Raw genomic sequence first — 14877 nt, forward strand, 5'->3', positions numbered from 1 at the left:
TTGGAAGCGTCGGTGGTGAGGATTACCTGGGGATCTGGTGGAAGAAAAGGCAAGCCCTGTAGGAGGTTGGATTGATTTGTCCACTAAGCAAGAGACAGACTGAGTGCATCTGTGATGCGAACAATGGAGGACAGAGGCTGAACAGCTTGTGTCCATTGTAATCTCAGAGTCCATTGCGTGACCCTCATGGCTAAACGGGCCATGGGAGTCAGATAAACTGAGGAGGCCATGTGTCCTAGTAAAACGAGGAATTGGCGAGCTGTTGCTGTGTGTTGAGACTGCAGCTGGCGAGCTAGGGACACAAGGGTTTGAACCCGTTGATGAGGAAGGAAGGCTTTTGCCTGTAAGGTGTCCAAGTCTGCCCCAATGAAGGATAAGGTCTGAGATGGGACTAAGTAGGATTTGTCGTAATTGACAAGAAACCCTAGAGAAAGCAAAGTTTGAATTGTTAGGGTCAGGGAGGACCGAGCAATCAGCTGGGTTGGGGCCCTGATTAACCAATCGTCCAGATAGGGGTAGACGTGGACACCTGCCTTCCTCAGAAAAGCTGCAACTACCACGAGGCATTTGGTGAAAACTCGTGGTGCGGATGCCAGGCCGAAAGGTAGCACTCGATATTGGTAGTGATTTCGGCCTACTAGAAAACGCAAGTATTTGCGATGAGATTGCGTGATTGCAATGTGGGTATATGCGTCTTTCAGGTCTAGAGAGCATAGCCAATCCCCTCTTTGCAGCAGAGGGAGAAGCGAGCCCAGGGTTACCATCTTGAACTTCTCCTTGTGAAGGTACTTGTTGAGGGCCCGTAGGTCCAGGATCGGACGAAGTCCCCCTGACTTTTTTGGGATCAGTAAGTACCTGGAGTAGAACCCTAGTCCTCACTGTAAGGAAGGAACGGGTTCTATAGCGTTTGACTGTAGGAGAAGAGAAACTTCCTGCTCTAAAAGAACAGAGTGATCTGTGAGTCTCCACGCCTGCAGGGGTGGGGAGTCGGAAGGGAGAGTCAGGAAGTTGAGATGGTAACCCTGTGCAATTATCACTATCACCCACTTATCTGTGGTGATATGATGCCACCTTTCTAGAAAGTGGCACAGCCGACCTCCTACTGGTATGCCTGGAAGAGGGGTTTGGCAAGTGCTCTCTAAGTGAGAGTCAAAAACCTGCCGCAGGGCCAGGTGGAGCTGCTGTGGGCTTTTGTTTACGAGACTGGTGAGGTTGAGTTTTATGGTAAGTCCTCACAGGCTTAGCCTTGGCTAGTGGGGGATAATACTTCCGTGGCCGGAAGAAATACTTTTTGGAGTCCTTCCTAAACGGCTGTTTAGAAGGCAAGTCAGGAGGAATGGATGAGAGCTGTTTAAGTGTCTCCTGATGATCCTTTAATTCAGCAACAATTTGCTGAATCTACTCACCAAACAAATTATCCCCTAGAAAGGGCAAGTCAGAGAGCCTGTCCTGAACTTCTGGACGAAGGTCAGATGACTTGAGCCAAGCCCAGCGTCTGGCAGAGATGGCCGTAGCAGAAAGTCTAGTGGAAGCATCAAAGATGTCATAAGCCGTTCTTATTTCATGCTTCCCAGCTTCAAATCCTTTATTTAGTAGGGATTGAAACTGTGGTTGGAACTGTTCTGGTAAGGCATCTGAGTACTCCTGCATCTGTTTTAGGATGACCCTATTATATTGAGTCATATACAGCTGATAAGAAGCTATTCTAGAGATCAGCATGGCTCCTTGGTACACCTTTCTACCTATACTATCTAGGAATTTATTTTCCTTAGTAGGAGGTATGGAAGAATATGGCTTTAGTCATTTAGCTTTCTTTTGAGCTGATTCAACCACAACAGAATGATGGTCCAATTGTGGTTTCTGAAAGCCAGGTGCTGACTGTACGAGATAGGTAGAGTCAGCTTTTTTGTTTACCAGAGCAATAGATCCAGGAGATTCCCAATTCTTTTTGAGAAGGTCTAGAAAAACCTGATGAATTGGAATAGAGGTGATGACCTTAGGGGCATCCAGGAATTGGAGTAATTCCATCATCTGGTGCCTGTCATCTTGTTCAGATTGAAGTTGGAAAGGGACCAACTCTGACATTTCCTTCACAAAATTTATGAAAGAGAGGTCCTCAGGGGGAGAACGCTTTCTACTCCCCGCAGGAGAGGGTGGTGAAGGCAAATCATCGGTGTCATAAGGATCAGGATGCTGACCTGTAGGACCATGAGGGGGCTGAATACCTGAAGGCCCCGGTTGAGGCTCCGAGAAATTGGAAGGAATCACCGGGGGCATCGAGAATGTCCTTGATGGAATCGGTGCCGGCATCGGTGCCGGTGCCGGCATCGAAGGAACCGGTGTCGGCATCGAGGGAATCGGTGTCGGCATCGGAATCCTCGGTGGAGCTGATGTGCGTATTGCCCCCGAGGAATGTATCGGTGGCGAGGGACAACAAGGCACCGATGGAACTACCCCCGAAGGGGGAATTTGGTACGGTGTTTCTCCACCTGATGAGAAGGCTGTCGGTGATCCGGGTATTGCTGGTGGAAGGGCATTCATAAGCGCTTCCATCCGGGCAAGCAGCGGTGCCAGTGCTGCTGGAATCGGATCGGTGACCGGTTCCACTCTTGGTGCCGGAGTCGGTGCCGGAGGAGTCTGGAACCGCCTTGTCGATGGCCTCCTGGACCAGCCGGTCCAGTTCTGCCCGGAGACCTGGGGTAACGAGACCCGGCTCGATGGGAGAGGGAGGCTGAGGCTGAGCCGGAGGGACCACCGTCACTGGTGGAATCGCGGCTCCCAAACCCCGGAGGGGTGAGGGTTGCCTCGGTGTCTGCGAGACAGGAGTGGACGGTGCCACTTCTGGTCGAGACTTCTTTGGCAGAGGCTCAGACGGTACGGAGGTCGATGACATTGGTTCCTCGACGGGCCGAGACTTATGACGTCGATGGCGATGTTTCTCCTTCCGATCCCCTCGATGATCAGGGGAAGGTACAGGAGTCGATGGCCGTGAAGTCGTCGATGGCGGACGGTCACCGGAGGGCTGTCGATGATGATGAGACTTCGACGGTGCCGGTTCCGATGACATCGATGCAATTGATGGCGTTGGGGTACGAGCATGGAAAAGGAGTCCCATCTTTTCCATTCTGGCTTTGCGACCTTTTGGTGTCATTAGGGCACATTTGGTGCAAGTCAGGACATCATGCTCGCTTCCTAAGCACAAAACACAGACTCTATGTGGGTCTGTGATTGACATAGTTCGGGTACAATCCGGACACCGACGGAACCCCTGACGCCATGGCCATAGGCCAAAAATTTAGCCGCTGGACTGTCGACTGCCAATGGGCCTCGAGGGCCAAACTCGACGGTATTCGACCAAACGACGGCAAAAACTTACCGCGGAGTGAAAAATTTGAAGAAGGGAGACCCCTGAGGGGCAAATTTTCTTCAGAAATTTAATTGAAGAATTCCTGTCAGGAACGTGGTTAAGAGCTCTTTGACCGCGTGGCTACTGCTGCTCTGAAAAAAGAAGACTGAAGGGAGACCCCTGCTGGCTGCAGGGTTAGTGCCGTGCTGGGCATGCCCAGTAGGGGCCAGTCAAAGTTCCTGAAACTTTGACAGAAGTTTTCCATGGTTGGGCTCCATCCTCGATGTCACCCATTTGTGAGGACAACCATCCTGCTTGTCCTGTGAGAAAAAAGCTAACAAAGACAAAAAAACATGGCGATACCTTTTATTGGACTAACAATACATTTTGTGATTGGCTTTCGAGAGCTAATACTCTTTTCCTCAAGTCAGAATAGAATGAGCAATAGAGGACTTACCAGGAAACAAATGAATCATAAAAGGCATTCTGTGATAGGGTGAAGGGAAAGTTGGGGGGGGGGGGGGGGGGGGAGAGAGAGAGAGAAGGTGGCTTACAATGTGATAAGAAGCCTAGGTCTTTGATGAGTCCTCTTGTCAATTCCAAAGTGTCAGATCATTTTAACTTGAAAAATTCTGCAATCCTGGATTGTTTAAAGTTTCCCTAAAATTTCCTTTAATTATCCTGTAGTGGTTTTGTTCCAAAAGGTGCTCCCCCACAGAGTTGTCACCTTTGTCTTATACAACCCACTCATAACAGTGGCTACTTTACAGATCTTATTTTCACATCAATGACTGTTTTGTTACATTCTGATAACCTCAGCTACTTGTTACCTACATGGACAGACCATATCCTAATTCTTTTTAAATTAAGTTTAGTGCTTCCTTTAGTTAAACCTTCTAAGAGCAAGATTTTAGCTTATGACACCGAAGATAGCACCCCAGAAAATCTGGTAGAAGTAATAAACATTCCTTCTAACTTTTCTGGTATTACTTTAGATGAGAAAATCTCTATCTGGAACACTAAATTAAATGTAGCATATGACAGCATTGCCCCAGCTCACTACTGTGAAAATAAATCTAAGCCCTCTGTTCTTTGGTATCACCCCAATATAAAAACTAAAAAAAAACCCACCCCAAATTCACCATGAAGAAAGGAAGTGGCATAAGCATTCAGAAGATCAGCTCAGACTGAAAAGTATTACTAAAGCTTACCTTTTGGCCATTAAACAGGCAAAAAAAAAAAGACTACTACAAAAGGTTACTATCTAAAGCAGAAAGCCCCAAGAAATTGTTCAATCTTGTTTCTTATACTTCCGGTCATAATCCTTTAACACCTCCATCTTCCATGTAGATTGCTGATTCTATTGCACAATCATTTAGTAATAATTAAAAACCCTAAACATTAGAGTTGAATCTACATCCAACACCACTCTCAAGAACTCTTCTTCTGAGCTGAATTTTCCACCTATCCCACCCAAAGAACTGATTCCAGTAAGCTCTCAGCGTCTAATAAAGTCACCCCTGCTGGACCCAGTATTCATTTAAAGCAGATAACAACTCATCTTCATCACTCAACCAATTGCCTTTCAGATTCATAAAAAAATCTTGATCTAGGACTACTTTCCCATTCACTGATATTGTAAACACTAATTTGCATATTTCAATCTCTTAAAACAGCTTTGATCAAACCATTAATGAAGAACCATCATCATGTTTCATATATTCTTGAGAATTACCGTCCTCTCTCTAATCTCCCAACTCTTTCTAAGGTCAAAAAAGTGGTGCAATCTCAGCTATCAGTCTTTCTTGAGCATACCTTCACTCTTCACCCAAAACAATCCAGTTACTGTAAGGGTCATAGTACAGATATGGCTCTGACTGCATTGATAAAAGAAATTAATCTCTTCCTAAATAAAGGGAAAATTACCTTGTTGATCTTCCTGGACATGAGTGCCACTTTCAACATAGCAGACTAACTACTGCTTAACTGCTTACACAAAATTGGTGTTTGTGGTCAGTCCATTGAATAGTTTAAATCTTTTCTGGAATGTTATCTCTATTCTGTTATCTGGAACTCCACAAACTCTAGTAATATTCTCCTGACTTGTGGTATTCCCCAAGGTTGTATTCTTTTTCCTATTCTATTTAATATATATTTGGCACCATTAGCTACTCTCATACAAAGCCTAGGATTTTCTATCTCTATGCAGACATTCAAATCATTGCTAACTGGGACTCTGCTCTACCCTTTTCTATGATCCGATTTAACTACTACCTAAATGCTGTTGCTAACTGGTTGCACTCTAGAGATGTGAATCGTGTCCTCGATCGTCTTAACGATCGATTTCGGCTGGGAGGGGGAGGGAATCGTATTGTTGCCGTTTGGGTGTGTAAACTATCGTGAAAAATCGTTAAAATCGTGAGCCGGCACACTAAACCCCCCTAAAACCCACCCCGACCCTTTAATTTAAATCCCCCACCCTCCCGAACCCCCCCCAAATGCTTTAAATTACCTGGGGATCCGGCGGTGGTCCAGAACGGCGGCGGTCCGGAACGGCCCCCTCAATAGAATCGTGTTGTCTTCAGCCGGCGCCATTTTTCAAAATGGCCGCCGCAAAATGGCGGCGGCCATAGACAAAAACGATTCGACGGAGGAGGTCGTTCCGGACCCCTGCTGGACTTTTGGCAAGTCTTGTGGGGGTCAGGAGGCCCCCCCAAGCTGGCCAAAAGTTTCCTGGGAGTCCAGCGGGGTTCCGGGAGCGATTTCTTGCTGCGAATCGTTTTCGTACGGAAAATGGCGCCGGCAGGAGATCGACTGCAGGAGGTCGTTCAGCGGGGGTTCCGGACCGCCGCTGAACGACCTCCTGCACTCGATCTCCTGCCGGCGCCATTTTCCGTACGAAAACAATTCGCGGCAAGAAATTGCTCCCTGAACCCCGCTGGACTCCCAGGAAACTTTTGGCCAGCTTGGGGGGGCCTCCTGACCCCCACAAGACTTGCCAAAACTCCAGCGGGGGTCCGGAACGACCTCCTCCGTCGAATCGTTTTTGTCTATGGCCGCCGCCATTTTGTGGCGGCCATTTTGAAAAATGGCGCCGGCTGAAGACAACACGATTCTATTGAGGGGGCCGTTCCGGACCGCCGCCGTTCTGGACCACCGCCGGATCCCCAGGTAATTTAAAGCATTGGGGGGTGGGGGATTTAATTTAAAGGGTCGGGGGTGGGTTTTAGGGGGTTTTAGTGTGCCGGTTTTCCTGCCCTCCCCCTTCCCCCGATTTACGATTTTTTAACGATAAATCGGGGGAATTGGTATTGTATCGTGGCCCTAACGATTTTTTGACGATTTAAAATATATCGGACGATATTTTAAATCGTCAAAAAACGATTCACATCCCTATTGCACTCTGCCAAATTCAAAGTCAACCCTAGTAATCTGAAGCAATGTGGTTCTCTAGGAGATTTAAATCATTACAACTCATGATTCCTTTAATGGCAGGTTCCCCTCCAGTTCATGTCATCATTACCATCTTGGGCATCAGAATTGACTCTTCAATGTCCTTTTCTGATCATATTTTGCACGTATGACAAATGTCTTACTATTTCTTGCACTTCATCTGTCAACTTAGATCATATCTTGATCATTCTGATATCCAATGTTTAACTTATTCTTTAGTTCTAGCTAGGCTAGAGTATTGCACAATGCCTTACTTCACAGCCTCACTTTTACTCAGTTAAAAAATCCTGCAAACTGTGCAAAACACAGCAGCTACGTTTATTTTTAAGTCAAAGAAATTTGACATCACCTCATTACTTTAAAAGCTTCACTGGCTACCTGTATCCCTAAGTATACAGTTTAAAATTGTATGCTTAGCCTTTAAGGTTCTCTATTATACCTCTCTAGTCTTATTGACCCTTATCTTCTTAGCCAAATATTATGCTCTTCTTAACAGGAATTACTAAAAGTATCTGCTCCCTAGGATATCAGATTAGAAACTACCAGGAAAATTGGCTTCTCATTCTTAGCACCAAATCTTTGAAATTCCTTTCTACTTACCTTGCATTTGGAGAAGAATTACATAAAATTCAGAAGAGTTTTAAAGACTGTTTTCGCAGTCTTTCCCAAATTATTAGGTTAACTTTTTTTTTAAATTTTATAAATGCTTCCTGTGTTTCGCTTACAATTTGTGTAGGTTTTACTTATTTTGTTCTATTAATGAACACTAAGTAGCTGTTTTTCTGAACGACTATGAAATGCTTAGTTATCTCTGTATTTCAGTTGAATTTAATCTTTCTTTTAAATTAATCATTGTATTAATTTATTTTACCTAGTTATCTTTTATATCAATATTTATTTTACTGTATGTTGTATGAATTTTGTAGTAGTATTTTTTCATTTTATTGTATATCGTATTGCTTTTTTGTATGAATTGTTTTATAGTATTCTTTTATTTTATTATTGTAGATCACATTGATTTAAGGTTTGTAATTAATCAAGTATTGAATAAACAAACAAAGCATTTTATCTTGTGTCTATGTGAACTGATGCTTGCCTTTAATGTCTGGCCTGTCTCACCAATGCAGCATGTTTCTGTACATTTTCAGCATTGAATAATCTATATACTACATTAAAGGAAGACCATGAGTAGGATCCCCTTATGTTGAATATTTTTCCTATGGGGGGGGATTTTGGGCTCCTGTGAGATGTGCTGGCATAGGTTGCAGTATGATACAAATTAAAAATGGCACGTATCCCTTCAATGTATTTCTGTTAGAAGCTTGATTTTTTTTATTACTAATTTTTGCTTCAGATTAGGTCAGGGATGGCAAACTCCAGTCCTTGAGGGCCGCAAACAGGCCAGGTTTTCAGGATATCCACAATGAGCACGCATGAGAAAGATTTGCATCCAATGGAGGCAGTGCATGCAGATCTTTCTCATGCATATTCATTGTGGATATCCTGAAAACCTGGCCTGTTTGTGGCCCTCGAGGACTGGAATTCGCCATCTCTGGATAAGGTGATTGCCTGAAAATCAATGCCTCAAGTGGACTTCACACAGTCAGAGTCATTTATCAAAGGTTGAGATGTGGGAGATTTCCATTGCTCTGTGTAATTGAGGATGGGAATATGTGCAGTCTTACCAGATATTGAACATATTTTGGCTACTTAAATTTGACAAAGCCAAAACAGGATTATCAAAATCATTTGACCTTTTTCTCTGAATTGCTTTGAATAAAAGTGGTATTGAGGGAAACAAATACAGCAGTCTGTGATTCCATGGGAATCTTCAGTTAAAATGTCCTCTGTTGGCAATCTAGAGCAGTATGTGAGAATCTTGTTTAATGGTTTTACAAATAGATCTGTGATCAAAGAGTCCTAGAATTGGAAAATGTCTTGAGCTACTTTGACATCTAATGACCATTCATGTGATGTAACTGGAGACTCAATCTGCTTATCATCCAATTCTGGCTCCCAGGGAGATAGCTTGATGAAACATGGTTTGGCAAATGGGCCATTTCCAATTCTTCCAGGCTTCCTGACAAAAGTAAGAATAGCCTGACCCTCCCTGTTTTTTGATATAGAACATGGATATGTAATTATCTGTTTGGATTAAGATTACCTTGATCTTTAACTAGGGGCTGAACACACTTTTAGACCACTGAAAATGACTCTGCTCTAGAAGACTCATATGAAATATTTTTTCCAGGGGTGACCAGGTTTCTTGAGAACAAAGACTGTTGAAATGAACTCACCTATGTTGATTGGAAGCATCTGCTTTTTCTTGGATTTGAGGTTGGTGAAAAAAAGTGACCTCTGAATCAGTTGGTAGGATTTAACCACTATGTCGGAAAATGGATAAGAGTTAAAGATATTTGCACTTTGTGGGATAGCATTTGGAGATGTTGGTTCTACTGGAATTTCAGATGCCACTGAGCTTGTGTCATGGCAAGGCATGCAAAAGGTGTGTGTCATGGACTGTTGCTATGCATCCCACATTTTCATAAATAAAGTGGCAGTAACTTGATTTTGCCTTTAATGTGTCAGAATTATAGTCATCAAAACGCTTGCCCTGTGTTGTGGAATTATCTCTCTGTGCAGAGAAGATATAGGTGCTGGCAAGGACACAGTAATTACTTGTTGATGGTGCTGATAAAGTAGGCCTGTACTGAAGAGAGATATATCAATAATGTTATTCTCTCTACTGATCCTGAAAAGCAATCCTGAAAAGCATGACTTACCACTTCCTTTGTTGGAGGGGGAATGGTGCTTGCACCATGACTTCTCAGAGTCATGGCACTGAGCGTGAGAGGATGCCTTTTTGACTTAGGCTGAGTTGGTGATGTTTTCCTCTTTCCTGCTTAAGTAGAAACTTGGAGTTTGTAAAAAGTCTTACTATTTAGTTCTGCATCTTCTGGCCCTCGGGGGGGGGGGGGGGGAGGGAACATACGAACACATACAGTGCAGTTGGCTACATCATGGGAAGGGTTGAGCCATCGAAGGTGCCTGTTATGCTGGCTCAACAGTCATTTTATAGGAGTGATGGTGGCATCTTAAAACCAGATTTGCTGTCTGCCATTGTGAAAAGCGCTGAAGCTAGGTCAAACAGTTTTTGAGAGATTTTTTAAAAATTATTTAACATAGAAATTATTTTTTAAACAGACTAGCAAAAAAAAAAAAAGAAAAAAAGAAAATGAAAGTCAGGAAGGGAAAAAAGGAAACAAAAAAACCAAAAGGTAAAAATTCCAACAAGCAAAACATCCCCCACACATCCTTTTGCTCTACTGAAAGAAAAAAAACCTGAAAAGACTCATGAGGCAGCTGCGCAGGAATACCTGTGCATGTTCAGAAAAATCTCATTTTTTCTGAACTCTACTACTACTATTTATCACATTTAAAGTACTATTAGGCAATCACACTATGCTATAAAGATACATTAAAAAAAACAGTCCCTTCTATATGGAGCTTACAATCTTTTCAAGACAAATACAGATGACAGATGTAGAGAAATACAGATATAGATGTAGAGAAATGTTTATGATTTAAAAGTTGCCTAAAAAAAGGTGAGTTTTTAAGCTGTAATTGAATATAGCCAGAAAGGGAGCATGATGCACTGACTCAAGAAGTCTATTCCATGCATATGGCATGGCAAGGTGGAGAGCGTAGTCAGTGGAACAGAAGGGCAAAGACAAGAGCAAGTTGCCCAATGAATGGGTGTTCCATAAACACCTAAAGTCTCTTATTTCAAGAAACTTTTGTTAACCTCCAGTTTTAATGTACGTCTGAATATGTTTTAATGTATTTGTTGTGCTTTTATGTAATTTGTCTTACTGTGTTTATGATATGTGCTGCTTAGTACATTTTATTTGGTTTAGACTTTATAAAAATGTTTAAAAATATATATAAATCAATAAATAAATTCAAAGGGAAGAGTGTAGGGAAAGAAAAGGTGCAGGGTGAATACTTGTAGGATAGTAAGAGAAGCTTTAACTGTATATGGAAGTGGACAAGGAGCCAATTTAGCAATGCTCCAAAAAAGCTTTTTCATCTCAGCGCTGTCAGATGACATCACCCACTTGTATAGCTGATCGCTGTCCTGCTTGTCCAAAAAGACAAGTTATTTGTAGGGATCAAAACCATGTAATTTTACCCCTGGGAAAAATTAGTCAGACTCATAGGCTAAGGTTAAGTAGTGGAAGGCAACAACATGCGTAGCTTTGTATTTTCAAAATTACCTGCGTTATTATTTAGGGAAAAAGTATCCATACTTTTGTCCTAGGCTATTTTCAAAGGGCAAGTACACTTGTATTTTTCCTTTGAAAACTACTGTAAAGTCCACAGGTTAAAATACCCATGGATCTTTGCAACTACCTGCAGTTAATAAAATTGCCCTCAAAATGCTATATTCAATCCATATACAAATTTCTTCAGCACCAGTTTATGTTTTGTTTTTTTTTTGTTTAAATCAGGATTACTTACACACTTTTGTACTTATTTTAATGAATTATACTTATGTAAAGATGACTATAACCACATTTATATATATATATATATATATATATTTCATAAACACTTTGGGCTAGATTTTAAAAAAGTGCGCCTTCGCGTACTTTTGTTGGCGCATCAGGCGCCAACAAAAGTACGCTGGATTTTAGTAGATACGCGTGTAGCCGCGCGTATCTGCTAAAATCCAGGATCGACGCGCGCAAGGCTACCGATTTTGTGCAGCCGGCGCGCGCCAAGCCGTGCAACCTGCCTCCATTCCCTCCGAGGCCGCTCCGAAATCGGAGCGGCCTCGGAGGGAACTCGATTTCGCCCTCCCCTCACCTTCCCCTCCCTTCCTCTATCTAACCCACCCCCCCGGCCCTATCTAAACCCCCCCTACCTTTGTCGGGGGATTTACGCCTCCCGGATGGAGAAGTAAATCCCCGTGCGCCAGCGGGCCGCTAGCGCGCCGAGACGCAACCTGGGGGCGGTTCCGGAGGGTGCGGCCACGCCCTGGACCGCCCCGGGCCAAAACCACGCCCCCGGGCCCGCCCCCGAAACGCCGCGTCCCGCCCCCAAAACGCAGCGCCGATCGGCCCTGCCCCCGACACGCCCCCGACATGCCCCCCTCGAAAAACCCCGGGACTTACGCGAGTCCCGGGGCTCTGCGTGCGCCGGCAGGCCTATGGAAAATAGGCGCGCCGGCGCGCAAGGCCCTGCTCGTGTAAATCCAGGCGGATTTACGCGAGCAGGGCTTAAAAGGCCTATGGAAAATTATCAAAAGGCCTATGGAAAATTATCCGCCCGGATTTATGCGAGCAGGGCCTTGTGCGCCGGCGCGCCTATTTTCCATAGGCCTGCCTGCACGCGCAGAGCCCCGGGACTCGCGTAAGTCCCGGGGTTTTTCGAGGGGGGCGTGTCGGGGGCGGGGCCGATTGGCGCTGCGTTTTGGGGGTGGGACGTGGCGTTTCAGGGGTCGGGCACGGGAGCGTGGTTTCGGCACGGGGCGGTCCGGGGGCGTGGCCGCGCCCTCCGGAATCGCCCCCAGGTCACGTCTCGGCGCGCTAGCGGCCCGCTGGCGCGCGGAGATTTACTTCTCCCTCCGGGAGGCGTAAATCTCCCGACAAAGGTAGGGGGGAGGTTTAGATAGGGCCGGGGGGGTGGGTTAGATAGAGGAAGGGAGGGGAAGGTGAGGGGAGGGCGAAAGCGAGTTCCCTCCGAGGCCGCTCCGATTTCGGAGCCGCCTCGGAGGGAACGGAGGCAGGCTGCGTGGCTTGGCGCGCGCCGGCTGCACAAAATCGGCAGCCTTGCGCGCGCCAATCCTGGATTTTAGCAGATACGCGCGGCTACGCGCGTATCTACTAAAATCCAGCGTACTTTTGTTTGCGCCTGGTGCGCCAACAAAAGTACGCGAAGGCGCACTTTTTAAAAATCTACCCCTATATGTTTTACTACATGGTTGTATGGATGTGTTAGCTTGATAATTGTCAGATTGTTAATTGGATATAAGTATAGGTGGATTTTACTTTTATCTACTGTCTAGGACATAATGCTATCCACCAATTAGTTATACTTATGAATATGTCAGAGCTTTTACGTTCAACAGTACTACTGATATTGGAGAGAGTTAGAGTTTTAAGGTACATGTCACTGTAGACTTTCTTTTGTATAGCACATTTAAAATCCCCAAATCCCAGAGCTGTGTTTTAAATTGAAAAATCTGATCTGTAAAAACTTACTTCCTGAAGAATAGCAAATAGCAGCTTGCTGCAAGGTCTCACAATCAGACGTTTTCCAGAATCCATCAGTATCCAAATACACACAGTCTCCTGCTGAATGTTTATCATCATCTTCAGACCAGCGACTAAAACTGACACGCTTTCCATCTGACCACTCATAGTGTATTCCATCCTAGTATTAACAACCCCCAGAAAAACAGTTATACATCTCACAGTCGGCTCAACACAGACTCAACCATTTCAGTGAAGATTTAAAATGTGATAAATTTGAACGCACTTCAAAATCTCCTGCCTGAGAGCTTTCAAATGTTGACATTTATATACACGTTTCACTCTTCAGTACAAAATGTGAAAAGGAAAATGGGCTTCAGAGCTTACTAAAATATTATAATGGTATTGGCATTTTTCTTCCATTTTAGAAAAAAATGTTATATAGTTACGGTATGTCCCTGAAAATAAGCACAATATATTTTCTGCATGGGATGAGAAATATCTGGTTTAAGATCAGATAAAACAGGTCATAACCAGGAGAACAAGGGCAACAGTAGTTAGAATTATGCCCATCGCTTAAATCACACTCCAGAAGTCTTCAGTATTTCTAAACATTATACTCCATCACTTAGAACAAAACAAAAGAAAACAAAGCTGACTTACATCTTGGCTGGATAATCCAATCCACACAGGATTACGCAGACTGTTGACCTTCACGGAAAGGAAAGCCTGATGATATTGATCCGTGATGCTAACCAGAAGCATGTTGTTTTTCTTACACTCTAACAGGGCATCATACCAAGTCATGTTGTTTTGGATTATTTTGTAATGGTACTCCTGATATGTTTCTGTTTCACGACTGACCTGTTCTGTCGTGTTGTCTGTCAGCCAAGAAACAAAATGCTTTTTGCATGAGCATAGCAAAAATAACGAAGATCTCTAGAGAATGCTGAATTAAGGCAGAATTAAAATAAAAATAAATAGCTGGTCTAAGCAATTTTGCAGAGTCTTGCACAGACTGCCATTGTAAAAATATATGACCACAGATGGAATGTTTACCAGTACCCTTTCTGATAATTTTTAGCAATTGTCTTTGTGAGATATTGTTCTGTATTCCTTTTGTATATGCTTCATGTCTGTGATATTATTGTGGCACTGGAACATCAAGGTATGAGACCTCGACTGAGAACATCTGGATGGAGATAGTTGCTAAGATAAAACAGTATATTATGGGATACAACCAGTTGAAACTGTTTTAGTTCAACACTTTAGAAGTGCCAGCACTTCTGAATGAATGCATTGATGAAATCATGAACTAAAAGTGAACGTTGGTCATTCTAACAGCAAAAAAGACCACAACCATTTTTAAGAAAATAAAATAAGTAATCCCCTGTTGCTAGCTTGCCAGTTTTGCACAAAGCATTACTGGTACTGAAGGATAAGCAGAGGGGCTAGGTGATGAAAAGAGAACTGATTTGGGATGAGCTACCCCATGAAGGTGGTGTGTAGGGACTATGCAAAAACAGTGAGGAATGTATGACATGGGTATATAACAAGAGTGGCCAACTCTGGTCCTCAAGAGCCATGAAAGGTCTGTTTTTCAGGATATCCTGAGAATATGCACGAAATATGCTTGCATACAACTGAGGCGGTGCATGTTCAATTGTATGTGGATATCCTGAAAAATCAAACCTGTTTGTGGCTCTTGAGAACCAGAATTGGCCACCTCTGGTATAAAATAAGATGCTCCTTTGTTCTAAGCCAGTGGTTCCCAAATTTGTCCTGGAGGGACCACCAGCCAGTTAGCTTTCCATGATATTT

The 14877-nt window shown here is 43.8% G+C and overlaps 1 protein-coding gene across 1 annotated transcript in view; it reads right to left on the reverse strand.

Moving 5' to 3' along the window:
• LY75 (lymphocyte antigen 75) overlaps nt 1-14877 on the reverse strand; it is a 397255-nt gene that overhangs the window by 66726 nt on the left and 315652 nt on the right. The window contains exons 25-26 of the mRNA XM_029605582.1: nt 13720-13937; nt 13066-13237 (exon numbers count right to left, since the gene is read on the reverse strand). Coding sequence (XP_029461442.1) covers nt 13066-13237; nt 13720-13937 — 390 coding nt within the window. The remainder of the gene's footprint in view (nt 1-13065; nt 13238-13719; nt 13938-14877) is intronic.

This window comes from Rhinatrema bivittatum, chromosome 6 (assembly GCF_901001135.1).
Source record: "Rhinatrema bivittatum chromosome 6, aRhiBiv1.1, whole genome shotgun sequence".
Classification (NCBI taxonomy): domain Eukaryota; kingdom Metazoa; phylum Chordata; class Amphibia; order Gymnophiona; family Rhinatrematidae; genus Rhinatrema; species Rhinatrema bivittatum.